The sequence below is a fragment of the Rhinolophus sinicus genome, chromosome 1, assembly GCF_057876585.1.
Source record: "Rhinolophus sinicus isolate RSI-liver-muscle chromosome 1, RSI-T2T, whole genome shotgun sequence".
Taxonomy (NCBI): Eukaryota; Metazoa; Chordata; class Mammalia; order Chiroptera; family Rhinolophidae; genus Rhinolophus; species Rhinolophus sinicus.
Genome location: NC_142501.1, coordinates 158,297,444 through 158,317,264, shown reverse-complemented (window position 1 = coordinate 158,317,264; position 19,821 = coordinate 158,297,444). Strand labels below are relative to the sequence as shown.

At 37.6% G+C, this 19,821-nt stretch overlaps 1 protein-coding gene and 1 long non-coding RNA gene across 2 annotated transcripts in view; one reads left to right on the top strand and one right to left on the bottom strand.

The window, feature by feature from the left end:
- The window catches only part of LOC109440609 (uncharacterized), a 59,531-nt gene extending 40,523 nt beyond the window's left edge, over positions 1-19,008 (top strand). The window contains exons 3-4 of the long non-coding RNA XR_016018697.1: positions 1,656-1,790; positions 15,283-19,008. This is a non-coding gene — a long non-coding RNA (uncharacterized LOC109440609). The remainder of the gene's footprint in view (positions 1-1,655; positions 1,791-15,282) is intronic.
- On the bottom strand, positions 4,451-11,525 carry LOC141569963 (C-X-C motif chemokine 15-like). Its single transcript, XM_074324458.2, has 3 exons — positions 11,465-11,525; positions 10,646-10,775; positions 4,451-4,544 (listed from the first exon to the last, which is right to left on the bottom strand). The coding sequence occupies exons 1-3, from the start codon at positions 11,523-11,525 to the stop codon at positions 4,451-4,453; spliced, it is 285 nt and encodes a 94-aa protein (XP_074180559.2).
- Positions 19,009-19,821: the final 813 nt, after the last annotated feature.

Genomic DNA, 19,821 nt, shown 5'->3' with positions numbered 1-19,821 from the left:
GATCTGAAGCATATTTATAACAGTCGCCTTTATTGATTTTAACACTTTCAATTTAGAGATGCTGTATATTGTGGGTCTTGACTTCTGTTTAGGATGGCTGGTTCCTCCAGAGTTATATAAATTTGGACTATAGACTCATCTTCAACATGGCTTTATCTTTGAGACTCTTGTGAGATCCATGCTGAAGGTATATCTTGCTAGGGCAGTTTTATTTTCATTTCTACCCGACATTGACCTGAGGCCCCGTCTATGTATGCTCTCAGACCATACAGGTGTTATAATGGAATCCCAAACCTGCCTGAGGGCAAGCTCTTGGTAGAAACTTTTCAGGGACAATTTTTTCCCCCCAATCATTGTTCATGTTAAGGCAGACACGCTTCCTTATCACAAACCTGTGTTTTTCAGTATCTGTATTTCTACTGAAGGCTCTAATTTTATACAAGGATCTTTGTTACAACTCTATATCTTACCAAGATTCACAGTCATGTCATCTGTCCTAATGTGAGCTTAAAACGCCAACATCTAGTTTACTGATAGAATTACCTTGAATCCTCACTCTGCACAACATACGTTATTTACCTATGAGATTTCCTCTTCTATTTTCTGCTTCTAATTTTGAGGGGTCTGGGGGAAGATGCTGAGGATTTTTCCTACTTTCTAGAGCACTATTCTATTCATTTGAAAATATTTATTTCACCTCTTATCTAGTATTTCTAGGTGATTTGTAATATAAGGGCTTTTAGGTTATTTGTCCCAAAAATTTTTCTTTTAATAAATAACCCTACTGGAACCAGAAGTTCCATACTCACTTATCCTTAGTTTTGAGAAGAGTGCTCTTGGACTTGTAGAGTCCCCCTGAGTTGTCTGCCAGCTTCGTGGGGAATGACCTGCCTCCCCCTGGGTTCTCCTGGTGGCTGTGTCTCTGTTCACAGGGGGCCAGACCAGTAAGTGGGCGCGTGACTCACACTGTGCCAACTAGATCCTTTTATTTTGAAATTTAGAATTTTGTATTTTAAAATACTCTGAGTCTTCTACTTACGGTCCTGAGATAGTTCTTTTATTGAGCTCAGTCTTAGGGCTAATTGTTAGTGTACAGCTTAATAATGTAATATTTTTGTCATGATCCACAGCAGTGAAACTTGCTACCTGCTTCAGGCAAGTTTAGAGGCTTGGTCCATATGATTGTGGATAAGAGAAAGTGAATAGGAACCATAAAACTGGCTTTATTAAGCACTGATCAGTAAGTGATTTTTCTAATTTTAATAACAATGACAACACCTTTTGATTTTAATGTTAACTTTCAAAGCAACTTCAATTTTATTAAACCTTCTTAACAATCCTGTGTAAGGTGGAGGTACTTTGTTTTGCCTTGTTTTGCCATATTTTCACATTTACAACTGAGTATAGAAAAGTTCAGATAACTTGCTCAGAATTATAGATCCCAAACCTCTTTTTGCCTAAGACTCTTTCAATATGTACATATTGCCTATCTAAAGAGCACTAGGTTCTCCTGAGAAACTGTGTTTTCTCTTTCTTTCTATCTGGCATTGTTTCCCCTCTTGCACATGCAGACACACACATGCAGTGATAGAATCCTTTGGAGGTAACTGCCCCATGCATAAAAACTCTCACTTCTCTGTTTCTTTGTTCTACAGTGGTGGGTTCCAGATGGCTTTGTTAGCACCATGTAACCATGGTCCTTTGGCCACAGATGATTGGACCTATGTGGACACTTGAGTCAATATGGTAAATAAGGTCTTCTATCCTAGGAGCTGGAAATTGAATCTTAGGTAAGGCAAATTACTTTTTGTGGGTGACTTGCCATAGAAACCAGAAAAGCAGAGAGAAAGAAAGAAACCTCAAGTCAGCAGAGGGAGGCAAAGACACAGCAGATGACAAGAAAAGTCCTGAGAGTTCCAGTACACATTGACTGAATCCCTTTCTGCTTTAGACCAAATGTTTGTGTCCCTCCAAAGTTCAATTGTTGAAACCCAAATTCCAATGTGATGATATTTGGAAGTGAGGCCTTTGTAAGCAATTAGGTCATGAGAATGGAACTCTCAGGAATGGTATTAGTGTCCTTATAAGAAAAGGCCGGAGAGCTAGCTAGCTGTCCCTTTTTCTACCATAAGAAGACACAGCAAGAAGACGGCCATCTATAAACCAGGAAGAGGAACTTCACCAAGAACCTGACCATACTGGCACCTTGACCTTGGATTTCCAGGCTCTAGTACCGTGAGAAATAAATGTTTGTTGTGTAAGCCACTCAGTGCATGGTAATTTGTTACAGCAGCCCCGACTGACTAAGACACTTTCTGAAGCAGCATTCCTGGTCATTGACTCCATTAGAATATCACTCATCTGTTAACACAGTTTTTCTTCAAAACTAGTAAAAAAATGTTTTTGGCGTTTATTCACTCAATATGGTGTCACATATGCAGAAAGTCTAAGAAGAAGTTAGATGATTACAACATAGCTTGAGCTCTGTGTTTTCCATCTCTTCTTTCTGAGGCACCATCCTTGATCTTCCCTGGGTCTTGATGGTCATAAATTTCTTCTCCCTCTTGCCCTACATGATGACCTTACAGTGTCCTAGGTTGGGTCACTCCTACTCTTGGCTGATGTTATCAGATTTGCTTAATTTAAAAGTGAATTCTTAAAATTTAAGAAAATTCTATTATACAACTGCATGGCATCCCATTTCCTGCTTCTTAAATGCATACTTACTTCAGATTTTATAATGGATGAAAAATTCCTCTGAAAGAAATATTTTAGTTTTGAACACTGTAGATAAATAATCTTACATTATGCTGAGATCCAAGGTTGTGGATGACTAAAATAAGGTGGATATTAAGGCTTTTGGAACTTAAAAGGTTGAGCAGTCAAGAGACCAGAGTGTTCATTTTAACAAATATTGATGTCAGTAAGGGTGATTTCAAAGGATGTGGTAGAAAGAAATATAAGGTCAAATGTCAGAGCTCACCAGAAAGTTAAGTGGACTACAAGGTGGTAAGGAACAGCATGGAGGAGGTGGAATCTGTTAAGATATATTGATCCTAACAGGAAAACCTCTTACCTACTGTATGAGTTTTGGGGATTATCCTTCTTACGTAATGGAAATGTCATCACCTTTCCCCCCATTACTCTCTTCACTTGTAGCCAGTAACTTGACTGAAAACAATCTTTATGTTTCCAGGATAAGTAGAGAAAGCAGTTCATTCTAGTCTTAAATTAGCATAAATTTGTGCTACTTTCAAAGAAATTTCTGGAGGATGTCCAAGCTCATGATGAAAGGGCTCTTGATACTCATAGGATGTGATCTTCCTTTTATATCCATTAGTTAGGGGCACTATAATACAAGCAGAGTGACATGTAATTATACAGATACACAGCATTACCCATGAATAATCCCTTGTAAGGAAAAAAACAAAAAACAAAAAATCTAAAGAATAAAGAAAGAAGCACATGTGTTTTTTAGTTGAAAATTAATAATAGCCATAATTAAAACACTTTATGTGCATTGTCTCTACCTCTCCCATGGTAGAGCAAAGTAAGAACAAATGAAAGCATGTAAACCCCCAGTGTTATGAGAATTATCCAGAATGACATAACTTAGAGCTGGTGGATCTGGCAAACTAAATCATAGCTATAAGATTAAAAAAATCAAGCTCCCCCACCCACATTGCATCATTCAACTACCAAGGTAATCCTCAGGTGAATCATAAACTTCACATTCCCTTAATTTGTTTTCCTTTTTAATTTTCAATTTAAAAAACCCACAAATTTTAGTTTGTGTTTATTATGAGTGGTTATTGCTTCCTTCTAACCACTGCTATCACAAAAAGCTAAAAAAAATAAATCATTTTATTTTCAGAAGTTAATCCAGATACACTCCCATTATCACCTGCTCCATCTACAAATTTGCAAATGCCATTTGGAGTTTAGTTTCTAGAAATATTGTCAGAAATAATTTTTTTCAAAGGGGGAATTTTTTTTCTTAAAATTTCTTTTATAAAATGGGTCTATTGCCTTCCTTGCTAGTATGCATAAGACAGCTTCTAATAATTTTAATTTCTTTCATATTAAATGATGATATTTATAACATAGGTCAACTTGGATATCCCATTAAACAGAAGGTGTGAACCAGTGGTTCTCAAATTTGAGAGTACATCAGAATCACCTAGAGGGCTTGTTAACGCAGACTGTTGAGCTCACCCTCAGAGTTTCTGATTCAGTAGGTTTGAGGTGAGGCCTGAGAATTTGCATCTCTAACAAATTGCCCGTTAATGCTAATTCTGCTGGTCTGGGGGCCACACTTTTGGATTCCCTGGTATAGATTTATTCTAATCGTATTGTAATTTTATTATAATTTAGATCAGAGTCTGTATATTTTCTAAATAAATATTTAACCAAAAGAAAAGAGAAAGCAAGAATATGAGAATCCCTGGTATTAATTATACCTGTCCGTAATCTTTTTGATAATAGTCTTCACCCATTCAGCCTCAGGATCCAAACAAACTAATCTCCCATCTTTCAATGTGACTCTGAAAATAAAAGAGTGTTTTGGTTAAATAATAACTGCACTTAATTTAATAATGCTTTAAATTTATTCATTAGAATTTCTATAACAGGAAATGCATATGCTTAAAATGAACACATGGTTTTCGCAAAAAAAAACATTAATCATATTATTAGAATAGGACTTTTACTCAAATCATAGTGTCTCACTAAAATATTTTTAATCAACTGAAAAATAACATCTTTTCTTAGAGACTTTTGAGATGTCAACTAATCAGCAAACATTTATTGGTCTTATGATGTACAAAGTATAGTGTTAGCTCTGGAAAATCTACGTAAGTGTAGTATCTTCCAGGGTGTCAGTTATCAACCACTACTACATATTCTTTATCATTATATCTGTGCAAATTTTATTAGTTTTTAAGCCCTTGTTAAAGCCTCATTTATTACAGGGAGAAAGAGGGAGAGCATAACTTGCTTATTTAAATTAATTCTGTAGTTTTCAATTGCACTTTACTTAACCACAAACTCCACCCTTTTGAAGTTCATTACTCGAGGACCAGATTATTTTACCAGTCTAAGCTGGGGTACACATTTCAGGGTTTAAGTAAAAAACAAAATAAAATACCAGTTATGAAAAAAATCTACAATGATAATAATATACTAACAACTCCTTAGCAAATTACCAACACAAAGATAGCCACAAAACATCCTACATAATGGTGAAAAGTTGGAAGTATTTCCTTTGAATGCAGAAACAAGACAAGGGTGCCTGCTACCACCACAGCCATCTCAGCAAAGTTAGAAAGACAAATGAAAGGCATAGTGTTTTCAAAAGAGGAAAACTAAACTGCCATTATTCTCAGAAGATGTGACTACACAAGTAAAGGCTTGGTGGTTACAAAAGCAATGGAAAATTTTGTCTGAACTCTAAGAACAGCTGGAATGTGAAATTTTATGAAGCTAATCTTTATGATAGTATCAAAAAAATAAAGGGACTAGAAATGTTTTTAATAATAATAATAAAAGATACGGGAGGTCTTTATAGAGAAAATGGTAAAACTTTGAAGACATTAAAAAGGCCTCAATAAATTGGGAGCTATTTTACATTCTTGAAATAGAAAAATCAGAGTCATAAGGATGTTGATAATTCATAAATTAATCTCTAATTTCAAAGAAATTCCACCCAAATTTATAATTTAATTAGTGCAAATTTGCAAGCTGCTTATTCTAAGATTTATGTGGAAGAGCAAAAGTCCAAGAAAAGAAAAGCCACCCAGGAGCAGAGGGGAGAATTTTCCTTTCTTGGTGTTAAGAATTATTATAAAATGTTAATAACAAAGATGATGTACAAGTACAGACAAATTGATTAATGGGACAGAATAAAGAGGTCAGAACCATCCCGACACATTGGGCGAACTCAATTTATAGAAGAAGTAGCATTGTAGATCAATGAGGAAGTGATGAAATTTTAATAAACAGTGCTGGAACAATTGAAGAACCATATAGAAAAATAAAACAAAATTAGATAATTCCTCCACATCTTATACAAAAATCAACCCCAGGTGGATTAAATTCTTAAATACAAAAGAAAAACAACTGTAAAAATTTTAGAAGTTAATATAGAACTACATTTTTATAAACTCTCTGAAGGGAGGTATTTTGTTTTTTTACAACAAGACATTACAAGTGCTAACCAGAAAAGAACATATTGCTAAACTCAACTATATTAAAAATATAAAAATGTTAATACAAAAGGCACCATAAAAAGAATGAAAATATGAGCCACAAATTGAAAAATGAACTTTCCTATCCATAAATCTAACAAGGGATTAATAGCCAGAATATGTGAAAAATGCCTGTGAGTCAACGGGGGAAAGGATAGTATACAAATAGGAGAAGAAGCAGAGAAATTAATAGTAATTTCACAAAGGAGAGAAACACAAATACTCATAAACATATGAAAAAAATTTCAACCTCATTAATAATATAAAAATGAAAAATTTAAAAATAATAATACCAATTCATACCCATGAAATTGACAACACCAGGTAGTGGCCAGTATGTGAAGCAACAGATGATTAAATGTAGGAAGCAGTGTCACGTGGTAAAATTACTTTGTAATACAGTGTGGCATTACCTAGTAAGGGTGAAGATGTGTACACCATAAACATAGCAAATCATTCCTAGAGAAAATCTCATATACAAGAACCAGGAGACATAAGAACTTTGATGACAGTACAAATCTGGAAAGAACCCAAACGTGCATGAATAGTGGACTGGTTTTTTTTTAAATTGTATTTATTGAGTTAATATTCCTACAATGGAATACTCAATATCACTTAAATTGAATAAACTACAGCTAAACACATCAAAATGTATGTATTAGATGATTTAATATTGAATAATAGAAGCAAGTCACAGAAGAATACATTTAGTATGATTCCATTGACCTATCCCTGGCCAGCTGCTGTAACAAAATTGTTGGCTTAAACAACAAACATTTATTTCTCACAGTTCTGGAGGCTGGGAAGTCCAAATTCAAAGTGCTGGCACATTCGGTACCTGGTGAGGACCCACTTCCTGGTTCATAGGTGGCCATCTTCTTGCTGTGTTCTCCTATTATGGAAGGGTGAAAGCTCACTGGAGTCTCTTGTATAAGGGCACTAATCCCATTCATGAGGGTTCCACCCTCATAATCTAATCACTTCCTAATATCACGTTGGGGATTGGGATTTCAACATACGGATTTTGGGGGTGGTAACACATTTATTCCATAACACAGACAAAATAAATAATAATTGTTTTAGGTTTTATATATAAGTGGTAAAACTATTTTTTAAAAGCAAGAAATAACACAGTTTAAAATAGTGGTTACTTCTTGGAAGGGGTTGAGTATATGATTTGAGAGGTGTATTAGTTTGTTATGCATAACAATATGCTACAAACTGGGTGTCTTAAAAAATTAGAAATTTATTGTCTCACAGTTATGGAGGCTAAAAGTACAAGATCAAGGTGTTGGCAGATTTGGTTTCTTCTGAGGCATTTTGCCTTAGTTTGCAGATGGTGCTCTTCTAACTATGTCCTCATAGGGCCTTTTCTGTGTCTGCACACATTCCTGATGTCTCTCTCTCTTCTTAGAAGGACATCAGTCATATTGGATTAGGCCCCACCCTTATGACCTCATTTAACCTTAATTACCTCTTTAAAGGTTCTACCTCCAGTCACATTCTGAGGTATTGAAGATTAGGACCTCAACATATCAATTTAAGGAGGATGCAATTCAGCCCATAGCAGGAATTTCACATTGGAGGTTTCTGATGTACTATTTATGGTCTAGATTTTGGCTTGGGTAGCAGATGAGCAGGTATTTATTTTATTATTGCTCTTTAAATTGTACAGATATGTATTCATATACTTTTGTATGCATACTAGGTATTATAGAATCCTAAGAAGACCCACCACATTTCCCTCCCTAATTCCCAGGAGTGTGAACATGATGGGATATTACACCCATGATTATGTAACATTACAGGGCCAAAGGGATTTTGCAGATGTAGTTACAGTTACTAATCAGTTGACTAGATTAAACCAAAACGTGATAGTTCAAGTGGGCCTAAGGAAGTTGCATGGTCCTTAAAAGCAGAGACTTGTCTCTGGCTGATAGCAGAAGAGGAAGTCAAAGAGATTTGAAGTATGAGATTAACTCAACAAGAGGCAGATTCAAAAGCAACCTCTAGGAGCTGACAGTGACCTTCAGCCAATAGCCAGCAAGAATATGGATACTCAGTCCTGTAACTGCAAAGAACTGAATTCAGCCAAAAACATAAATAATCTTGGAAGTGGATTCCTCCCCAGAGCTTCTAGACCAAGCTTCAGACCAGCTGACACCTTGACTTTAATCCCTTTTGAAACTCTAAGTATTCTCACCATACACACACACACACACACACACACACACACACACACACACACAGATAATTATGCACAGTATGTGACATGATATAGGGGTTAAATGCAAATAACACCTAATTATATTATAATAAAATAAGACCCTAATATAATATAATATAATATAATATAATATAACATAATATAATATAATATAATAAAAAATTTAAAAAAATTAATTTTTGCTCCAAAAGACGCATTAGAGCTGATGGTCCGGCTAGGTCTTATTTTTGGGGAAACATGGTAGCTAACACTATAATGGTAATGATATTGTACTATATAAATGTCTCAAACCAACATGTTGTATACTTTAAACTAAAACAATATTATGAATTAATTATATCTGAAACGAAGGAAGGAAAGAAAGAAAGAAGAAAGGGAGGAAGGAAGGAGAAAACCTTACGCAGAGAATCCAGTCCAGCTGCCTGGACTGCTGACCTACAGAACTGTGAGATAATAAATAGGTTTATTTTAAGCCACTAAGTTGTGATAATGTGTTACTTAGCAATGAACAACTGAAACAGTATGCATGCTATAGTTCATAATTTTAAAAAGTTTCAATAAAATGCAGAAATATTCCTCACAGTCTCTAAGTGCTATGTTTGTACGCTGATGCTTCAGAAATGTTGTCAAGTCAGCTTCCAGAGCCACTAGGCTATACTGAACTTATTGCCTATTCCTGTGTGTAGCAGAGATTTCCAGATAATCAAGAATTATTCATTCATCCTTACAGAGGACCGGCTATCTTTGCTTATTATACAAGTGCATGTTCATTGACTTCAAACTTCACTCAGAAGAATTTGCACCCTAACCATGTTTCCATTTGAGAGCTTTTTTGTTTTTTGAAGGGGATACATGATGCTTTCAGAAATGAGAGCATAAACACTGGGCAATTATCTTCCCACACTGTGCAGGAATAATGCTCAGAGCCCTGGTTGCCTGCACTGTCAATCTAGTACATTTTATAAGCAAATGCCAGCTTTGAAAAGCATAGTACTAAAAAAGACCTGAGTGGACATTTATTTTTCCAAAGGAGATAATGAAGTGGCCAGCAGACATCAAATCGTGTTCAATATCACTAGTCATTAGGGAAATGCAAATCAAAACCACAATGAGATATCACCTCACACCTGTTAGAATGGCTGTCATCAAAAAAGCAAGAGATAATAAATGCTGATGAGGATGTGGAGATAAAGGAAAATGGGTGCACTGTTGGTGGGATTGTTAACTGGTACAGCCACTATAGAAAACTGTATGAAGGGTCCTCAAAATATTAAAAATAGAACTACCGGGGCCTGCCCGGTGGCTCAGGCGGTTAGAGCTCCGTGCTCCTAACTCCGAAGGCTGCTGGTTCGATTCCCACATGGGCCAGTGGGCTCTCAACCACAAGGTTGCCAGTTCAATTCCTCGACTCCCGCAAGGGATGGTGTGCAGCGCCCCCTGCAACTAAAAAAATTGAACACGGCACCTTGAGCTGAGCTGCCGCTGAGCTCCCAGATGGCTCAGTTGGTTGGAGCCTGTCCTCTCAACCACAAGGTTGCCGGTTCGATTCCCGCAAGGGATGGTGGGCTGTGCCCCCTGCAACTAGCAACGGCAACTGGACCTGGAGCTGAGCTGCGCCCTCCACAACTAAGACTGAAAGAACAACAACTTGAAGCTGAACAGAACCCTCCACATCTAAGATTGAAAGGACAACAATTTGACCATTGTTCCCCAATAAAGTCCTGTTTAAAAAAAAAAAAAAAATAGAACTACCATATAATCCAGCAATTCCACTTCTGGGAATATATCCAAAGAAAATAAAAACATTGACTCAAAAGGATATCTGTGCCCTCATGTTCATAGCAGCATTATTTTCAATAGCCAAAATATGGAAACAACCTAAATGTCCATCGATGGATGAATGAATAAAGAACATATATATGTATATATGTATAAATATATATACACATATTTATATATATAATATATATATTATTGTATCTATGTGAAATGATGGAAACTAAACTTATCACAATAATCATTTCGCAATATATCATTTCAAAGCATTATGCTGTACACCTTAAACTTATACAATGATATATGTCAATTATATCTCAATGTAACTAGGAAAAATGTTAAAAAAGAAAAGCCTATACTAGAAGCTTCCATTCTTCCCCACATCTTCAGTACTTACATAATTTCTTTTCTACTGCAGTAGGCACCTTCTGGTATCAACCGAACATTTGTAAAGAATTTGGGAGGAACAAAGTCAGAATATGTCTGAATACATTGACATCGCAACTCTTGGCTCTCACAGGGATCAGCTGTGTGAGAAAAGAACAGCAGAACCCTGAGTAACAACAAAGACAACCATGAGGCTCAATTCTTCGCCCAAAATCTGAAATTAGTGCAGCAGGACAGTCAACAGACAAAGTAAGTACTGATAGAAATATTTAGGGAGACAATCACACAAATCTAATCATCTGCTCTTATGATGACCAATGAACATTTATTGAACGTTTACTATGTTTGGGAAACTGGTAATTACACTAGCTCAATAATTCATTTCTTCAAAGTATGGATGGTCAATAAGATAACTCATGTAACAGTAAAGTCAACTTGATTTCCTTTTATGAAAAGTTATAAACATAAAGATTATGTGTGAATTCTATCCGTTGAAGGTGATGATTTCTATTGGCCTACCACCATTAAAATAAACACAATAAACACCATAAACTTGTTTGCAGTCATGTTCCCACTATCATCTCTAATAAGAAAAGCACAGACACTTACAATCAGATATTTTTTTTGAAGGTTAAACAGCTTTTTAAAAATTAACTGAAGAAATTTTTTGACACTCCACAATCTAAATATACTCGTATGTTCTGCTTAGGTATTGATTTCACAGTTTCTACATTTTACCTAATGCCAAATACAATCTCATTAGATTTGGAATCTTTTTAAACTTTTTCCAGTGCCATGAAGGAAAAGACAAAAGCAATAGTTGATTTACCCAAGATGCCCAGGACAAGGACCGCCAGCAGGAGGAATATTCCTGAGCTCTCGTCACTCATGTCTGTGGCTTGACCTTGATCCTTGTCTGAATGGTGGGATCAACACTGGAGCCCTCTTTTATGTGCTCTCTGCAACCTTGAGAAGTTTTGTTGTTCTTGTACTCTCTGCCCACTGAAGAAGGAAAGGTCAGCCTATCAAGTGGCATGTATGTCACTTGTAAGCCAATAAGGAAGTTGGGTTTGTTTTTCAAGCTTTAAATTGTGGGGTTGAGACAGGATGAGGTGAATTTGTTGAAAGAGAAGTGAACCTATTCTTTCTTGTAGGAGGGGGTGAAACTTCATAATTATGAAGGGTTCAGTGCCAGTTGCTCTTGATGGTGACTTATGGAATGGAGTCATAGAGCCACTATATATATATATATCTTTTCAAAGGTCATGTTTGTACAAAGTAGAAAATTAACATGGTTTTCCTCAGCAAGTGTTTGCTTATGGCTTTTGTGCCTATTTGTATAATTCCACTCAAGGTCATAATAGAATCTGCCAAGCTCTAAATACACTTACTGCATAGGTAACTGACAAAGAAACTGAAGTTCAGACTACAGTTATGCTTGTCCTGTCGAGAACAGCAAACTCCAGTTTACTTTTGGTTTGAAGGCAACAGTTACAATGGGCTTGAAGCTGAAACAAGAACTTAGGAACTTCAATTTGTTTCCTTAAGGTTTGTAAGTGACCTCAATTATCCCATAGTGACCACATTTTCTTTCTTTCTTTTTTTTTTTTTTTTTTGCATTAACAAATCAAACATTAAGCATTTGTACTATTTTTCTACAGCTGCCATAACAAAGTACCATAGACTGGGTGGCTTCAACAACAGAAATTTTTGTCTTACAGGTCTGGAGGTTTGAAGTCCAAAATCAAGGTGTTGGTAAGGTTGTTTCTTTCTTAAGGCTGCTTCAAGCCTCTCTCCTTGGCTGGTAGATGGTTACCTTCGTCTTCACATTGTGTTTTCCCTATATTTCCCCTTTTTATAAAAGAACACCAGCCATATTGGACTAGGGCCCACCCTAATGACTTCACTTTAATTTGGTTACCTCTGTAAAGACTATCTCCAAATGAGGTACTGGGGGTTAGGACTTTAACCAATGAATTTGGGAGAGGGATATAATTCAATGCATAACAGCATTTAACTGAAGAAATCAGTGATTACTGAAGGGCTGGTATAGTCCAGCGGTAAACCTAGGCTAAATGATAAGTAGGTCTTTTCTTTTGCCAGTTCTCATTGAGCGTCTATTATCTACCAGGGCCTTTGCTATACACTATGTATTTAAAGAATGAAAACTGAGTTTCTGCTCTTGAGATGTTCACAGCCTCTTTGGAGAGACAGACATGTAAGTAGCTTAAACCAGAAAGTGATCTGTGTTATACTAGATGTGTACCTGAGGCATTCTGGTGGCCGAGGACTTCACAGGGGCACTAACACTGGAGTTGTTAAAAGATGAAAGGAGGTGCATCATAACAAAAGGCTGACAGGCATTCCAGACAGAGAAATGGGCAAAGAGGCACAGTGTTGTGAAGAGTTGCTATGTTCTGAATGTTTGTGTCTCCCCAAAATTCACATGTTGGAACCCCCAGTATTCTGGTGTTGGGGGGGAGGTTTGGAGGTGATTAGATCATGAGAGTGGAACCCTCACGAATGGGATTAGATCCATCTAAAAGAGACCCCAGCGAGCTTCCTAGCCTCTTCTGCCATGTGAGGATACAAGACTAGTCTGCAGCCCAGAGGAAGACCCTCATTTGACCATGCTGTCTTCCCGATCTTCCAGCCTCTAGAACTGTGAGAAATAAATACCTGTTGTTTATAAGCCACCCAATCCATGGTATTATGTTAGAGAAACCCAGACACATTAAGGCAAGGGTCTTGGCATGTTAAGGAAGGGGGAAAAAGTTGTTTTAATTTCAAAATGAGGTAAGTTTTAAAAACTTGTCAGCATTCGATTGACTGATCAGATCTTGGCCTTATACAAACCAGAAATCTGCACATAGGTTAGAAACACTATTCATACATAACCTTAGTTTATTTTAGCATCATTTTCCTTCCGTACCAAGTAGAGGTCGTGAAGTGTTGTGTTATCAACATGTATAGATATTATGATGATAATAAGAACGTATACAAAGATAAGACAACCAAATGTTGAAAGACACAAAATAATTTAGTTTTTCAAAACTCTTAAAGATAAGCTTAGGACATCATGATAGTTGTTAAGGAGTTTGTTTGAACAGATGGTGATAAAAGATCCATGGATTTTTGTTATCAAATATCGGTCTCTAATTCTAGACCTACTAAAATCTATGCCAGATCTGGAGCAGAATTAATTTATAGTGGGATCTAGATTGTTTAAAATACTCAGATTGTCAGCCTCTAAGGTTTTATAGACCATTTATTTTATTAGTTGAAATTTCACACAGCCTTGGATCTATGCAAACACTCAAGTTACTTAAAAAAAAATCCAATTTTTTATTGTAATTTTGTTTCATTGTTCAAAATATTTATCAACACTAACAGAGATAGGACATAATGTGATAATAGTAAGGATCATTTATTGAGTTCTGTTTTGTGTCAATACACCTTTATGAACTTTTTGTATATTATCTGGAAACCTCACAAGGGATGTTTCTATCTCACAGGTGAGGAAATCCGATATGTCAGAAAGATTAAGTAATTGTGAAAAATTAAATATAGCCACAAATTCTTAGTAGGTCCTAACTTCAAGGTGTCAAATCTGTTTCCCAAACCCCTTGACTCTGTGCTGACCTTATGACTCACTTTGGCCAACATTATGTGGAAGAAGTGATGTGGATACTCCAGGTAAAAATGCAGATAGCCTAGGAGCTTTCACTCTTGTCCTCTTGAAATGCTGCTGCTACCATAAGAGAGAGCAGAGCTCATCTGATAGAGACATGAGGCCCAGCCAATAGCTAGCACCAACCACCAGACATGCCAGTGAGGCAGTCCTGCTTGTCACCAGATGACTACTGCCACATGAGTGACACCAGGAGAAACCATCAGACAAGCCACTGAGCTGAGCCCAGTCCAGCTGTCAATCACCTAACCCAAACTGCTGATGCACAGGGTCATGAACCAGAATAAAATGCTTGTTGTTTTAAGCTTCTACATTTAGGGGAGATAAATGTAGAAGTTACTCTGTTATAACAGAGCATAACAGAGTAACTTAGCAGATCACCCAAAGTGGCTGATCCCATTTTTTTATTTCAAATGATTTGACCACAATATTCATCATATTTTCTTTAGACTACCCTACAATTGCTATGGTATGAATGGGATATTAGTTACTAGTTAATACTCTGAGACTGGATCTACAAGTATTAGAAAGCCAATCCTGGAACCAATGTTCAAGCTAATAATCCTGTTTGGCAATTAGCACAGTGATCTTGTTAATGCAAATAGCCCTGCACTAAATATCAGAAACTTGAGTTCTAGTCCATTTTTAAATAAAAACATTCTGTGGCATTTGGTAATTCTTTAGTGGCCTCTGAGCCTCCACAGTCCCATCTATAAAATGAAAGAACTAATTTTTTTGTGTGTTCTCTCGGGTTTTGAACCAAACTCCTGCTTGGCTGCGAAAAGATCAGTTTCTGGTTTTAATATTTGACTCGTTTACTCCTCTCCAAAATATGTAGTTTCTTCTTCAGGAAATTGTTGGAAGCAAAAGGCACAATTCCAACCATCTCTTGCTTTAAAAAAGAGTATGTGTCACTTTTAATTTGGAGGACAAAAATGTCATCTTTCTCTTCGCAGGTGCAAATAAGGTCCTGGTTGACTCTTCCCCCACCTACACCCACTTTTAGGGCCTTCTGGACCCAGCTGCAAGGTTTTGACTTCAAGTTCAGCCAAAAAAGAAAAATCAGAGGCTGATGCCCTGCTGTTTGGGTGATTTATGACTCTCTAATATAAATCCAGCAACTCTAATGTCTTGATTTGAGTTGGTTTTATAGTTTCTTCAAAATGAGAAAGCAAACACTCACAAGAGCCTCTTGGGAAGTGAAGATCACTTGTAATTAGTGATGGCCAGTGTGGTTGTGGCTGTGTACTCTCCTGTTAGTTATCAATTTCCTCTGCCCCACTTCACATTTTTCTCCCCTCAGATTCTCTGGTATTATACTCCTTGATAGAACAGTAGTACACGAGTCTTAGCCCTGAGATTTAATTTCTGGGAATTCCAAGTGACCAAGTTTGGGTTCCTCCAAAAGCAGATTCTGATACAGAGACTTGTGTGCCATAATTTAACTTGGAGATGATTATAGGAAGAACAAGATGGGAAGCAGGGTAGTAGGGAAGTGGGGTAGGGAAGGGAAAAAAGCTACTAAAGTCTATGTAATAAATGAGATATCACTGTAGGTAACTAGTGTCTGTGATAAAAAGTAAACAAACAAGGTTAGGTCCATAGTCACCCCTGCTTTTTGCCAGAGCAGTTCTGGATCACTGTGCAGGGAAGGTGACCCCAAACAGAGTACAGTTGTCTTACTGAGTTGAGGAGACACAGATTTGAATTCAGGAAAACCGACATGACTAGAAGTTTTGGAGTAGACTTGCAGAAAGGAGACATCTATGCAGGAAAATAGAGCTCCACAAGTCTGCGTCAAGTGTCCATTGGGTCTCTTTGATCAACATAAAGTCACACATGCACAGGGTGAAACTCTGTAAGGTCAGGCAGAGACTGGCTAGGAATCTGCAAGCTGAGAAATTCTCAGACCTCATATGCGATGGGGAAATAGTTGAGGCCTGACTTGTTAGAATGGAGAGAACTTGTGATCATTTAGAGCGTTCAGGAAAGATATAGAAGGGACATAGCAGTTCAGCCCTAAGCCATAACACTCTCTCTAGACCACCCTACCAAGCGTAAAAACAAGCTTCAAAAATATCAGGCTGATGCTCCAGTAACTTAATTGACTGCCAGAACAGAAATCAAGATTCTAAAAGAAGAAAACAAAATCTCAACACAAGATTCAAAATTTCCTGCACCCAATAAAAAATTACAACACATACTAAGAAGTAGAAAATTGTAACCCAGAACCAGAGGGGAAAATTCAGTCAATAGAAATAGACTCTATTTCTATTGACAGGATCACAGGATGGTAGAAATGACAGGATGGCAGAATTAGGAGACAAGGATTTTTAAATAGCTATTATAAATATGTTCAAGGGTTTTTAAAGAGAGTGCGAGCATAATAAAGAGAGAAGTAGAAAGTGTGTAGAGATACTCATATAGGATAGACATAGATATATAGATACAGATATAGATGACATAGATGTAGATAGATACAGATACATAGTGTAACTTCTCTCACTGTCCAACCAAGGGGGACTGGAAAATAGAAAATTCATTCACTATCTCCTGCCCTTCAATGAGTATTGCCTCTGAGAGCATTAAATGACAGGCCATTCTGCCTGTGAACTGAGGAAACTCTTTCTGACATATGTCCCTCTGTAGTCACACAACAGCCTAGCCAACTGTCCCCCCGTGTCTTTCCTTAAGGAAAGAAGAGTCTGTGAGACTGTGCCTTTCTGGGACTCTGTTCCATCCTTGTGTTTACACCTTATGTCTCTCTGTCTGGTCCCCAAAAGATGGTTTGCAGCCAAAGACGGGTAAGATATCTCACGGGAGATACAACCTAAGCCAGGAGGAACCAAGTGGGGACCCCCAATGAGCTGCCCTAGAAGAATATGGGAAAGAGCCTTGCCTCCCCTTCCCCCTGCCTGGGAAAAGCTGTTGCCGGCTCTGCCTTTTCCCTGGCACCTGTTTGTGAGAGAAGTCATGAGGACAACAAAGATCAGTTCTCTCACTTATCTCAATGGAGCTGTTACAATATGAGAGACTTCACCCTGAGAAGGTACATACCTTAGGTAAGACATCATGGGACCTTGTGCTTCGGCTGTTTACAGACAAAGGGTGATTGGAATAAACATTTTTCTGTTATGATATATGAGTCTCACAGACCATGTAAGAAACAATGTTACTTTCTTGTATTTGTATACCTATCAATAAAAACTCCCAGTTGGCCTTATTCTGGGCTCCAGTCCTCTGAGACCGAGAGACCCCTGGCCTTTGGAGAGATTTAACTACATTAAATCTTTGTTTGTTTCTTTCTAAAAAACTTAACCCAAGCTGCCCCTTCTCGCACCCTCACTGCCCGTGTTGCACTGGACGTGACATCTGGTGCCCAACGTGGGGCTCGAGAAGGGAAGGATGACTAAGAGTCTTAAGGATCTGCAGACACGGTGAAGGGACTCCGAGAATCCGCCGCGGCAGCTACCTGGGGTAAGGAGGTAGTCTATGGACTTGGAGACTTTAACCAGGGTAACAAAGGAATTCAAATGAAACAACTAACACTTTCGTGTGAAAGAGGAGTGTGATTGTGTGAGTGAATGCTTATAACTCCACTGTCCTTTAGGACTATGGAGTTTGCTTGGGCTGGTAACCGTGGTTCCGTTAAGGAGACACCGCTCCCCACATCCAAATGGAGAGTGCCATCAGGAAGAGAATCAGAAGGACAGAGGAGCTTGCGTTGGGTAGCTGTCAGCAGGAGTGGATGTTGCTCATTGCAACTGTGGAACCCATTAATAAGCAAAGGGGATATGGATTGAGGCATCTATGGTGAAGATAGGACTAGACCTTTCTATTATTTGTGTGGGTATTCAGAAAAAAGAGAAACGGCATCATCTGTTACTCTGGATTGCCCCCCATTATGCTATTGCAGGTCTGCCACCTTTGCCATCCTCTAATAGCTCTGCAGTTACTTCTGGAAGTCCTGAGTGACCATCATAGTAGAACACAAAAGTAGACTCACAAGGACAGAATAGAATCAGCCATATTTCCTCCTTTCTGACTTTAGCTCCTTTGGTAACACTGTTCAAGAAACCTCAGTCATTGTTGCCATTTCTCGTTCCTGCTAATGTTGTGATATGTCACATAATATTCTTCTCTTACTTCCTTTACCCCATGACCAGCACCTCACATGTCCTGTGTCCCATTTCCTGCCATTACACACTCAATGAGAGTCTGCTTTGTATTTGCAAAGTCTCAGGGCAATTTGGTGTGAAAACTGCACTATCTATCCACTTGATCCAGGACTGCACTGAGAAAATATCCAGGGAGTTGGCCTGAGGCCCAGAGAAATATTTCTGAAGCCATCCCTGCAACAACTTCAGAAAATATATCCGGCTATTATCTTTCTTCTATAGAAAGGGAAATGAGGTTAGGTGAAGTCAAGAAACTTGCACAAGATCACACAGTCAACAAGTGATAGAGCTGGAATTTAATACAAAGTTTATCTGATTTTTTGAAACCTATGTCTTTAACCACCATATGAACAGACACATTTTTCTACTTTTTATGCTCTGTGTTCCATATTGACAAGAGCTAAGCGGCCAGTACAGCAAGCTCAAGACAGTGTTTTGAGTGTAAGGACTGGTCTTAGAAGTGAGGGCTTTATTAAATCCTTGGGGTCCTACTTGTAAATATTTTCCAATGTCCTTTGACTTAGGGTTGGGGAATGAATGCTAGCATTTGTGGAGCTTCTAGAATGGTTTTCATTTATTTACTTCTGTACAGTTCACAGATTTTCTTCCTTCTCATCTAATTTATAACTAGTAACATTGGAGTTATGAAGAGATTATTTTTTAACTTTTAAGTGAAAAAACAAAACTCACAGAGGTTGTTTCTTGCTACTTAGAACCCTTATTTACCCAGCTACTTGGGTCAAGTTAGAACTTGATCTTATGTACTTAAGCTGCCAGTCCCACCTTCTTGCCTCTGCAGAAGGCTTTTACCTAAGGCTCAGGATTTCCTAAATGAGTCCTGAGTCAGAGACAAGCACACACCCCACACATCCACCAACAATCTTTCTTTTCAGATTTGGAAGATGGTTTCTTTTAGATTATAGGGATCTTCCCTTCCGTGACTTACCAATTCTGTTTGTCTTGGAAACCTGGAGTGCTGCTGTCATCCTGGGACAGCGTTGAATAGCAAGTTCCAGAAGACTTTCTCAAACTAAACTACCTATCAGATTCCATCAAAATTGCACTAGGAAAAGTGGGAACTAATGCACTCAAATCTTAAAGCCATTACCTTTGATGAATTGATATAAAGGATTGGGATAACATTAAACTTAAGTTAGTTCCTTAGCAATGAAAGTTAGAAAATTCAACCTAAAATAAATGGTATCTTTTCACAGGTGAAGTACTCAACCATTCACTTTTTCTGCTCTACTGATGATACAAATTATTTGAATTCTGAAGAAAAAAAAATCTATTTTACCACTACTTCACTGCCTGTTT

What these genes read in the sequence shown, in the direction of transcription:
- LOC141569963 (XM_074324458.2), bottom strand. Translation starts at nt 11,525, where the DNA reads ATGAGTGACGAGAGCTCAGGAATATTCCTCCTGCTGGCGGTCCTTGTC. An exon ending in CCTTGTCCTGGGCATCTTGG is followed by an intron (nt 10,776 to 11,464) that starts GTAAATCAACTA and finishes TTTCTCACACAG; the next exon opens with CTGATCCCTGTGAGAGCCAA. An exon ending in TGCAGTAGAAAAGAAATTAT is followed by an intron (nt 4,545 to 10,645) that starts GTAAGTACTGAA and finishes TTTTATTTTCAG; the next exon opens with AGTCACATTGAAAGATGGGA.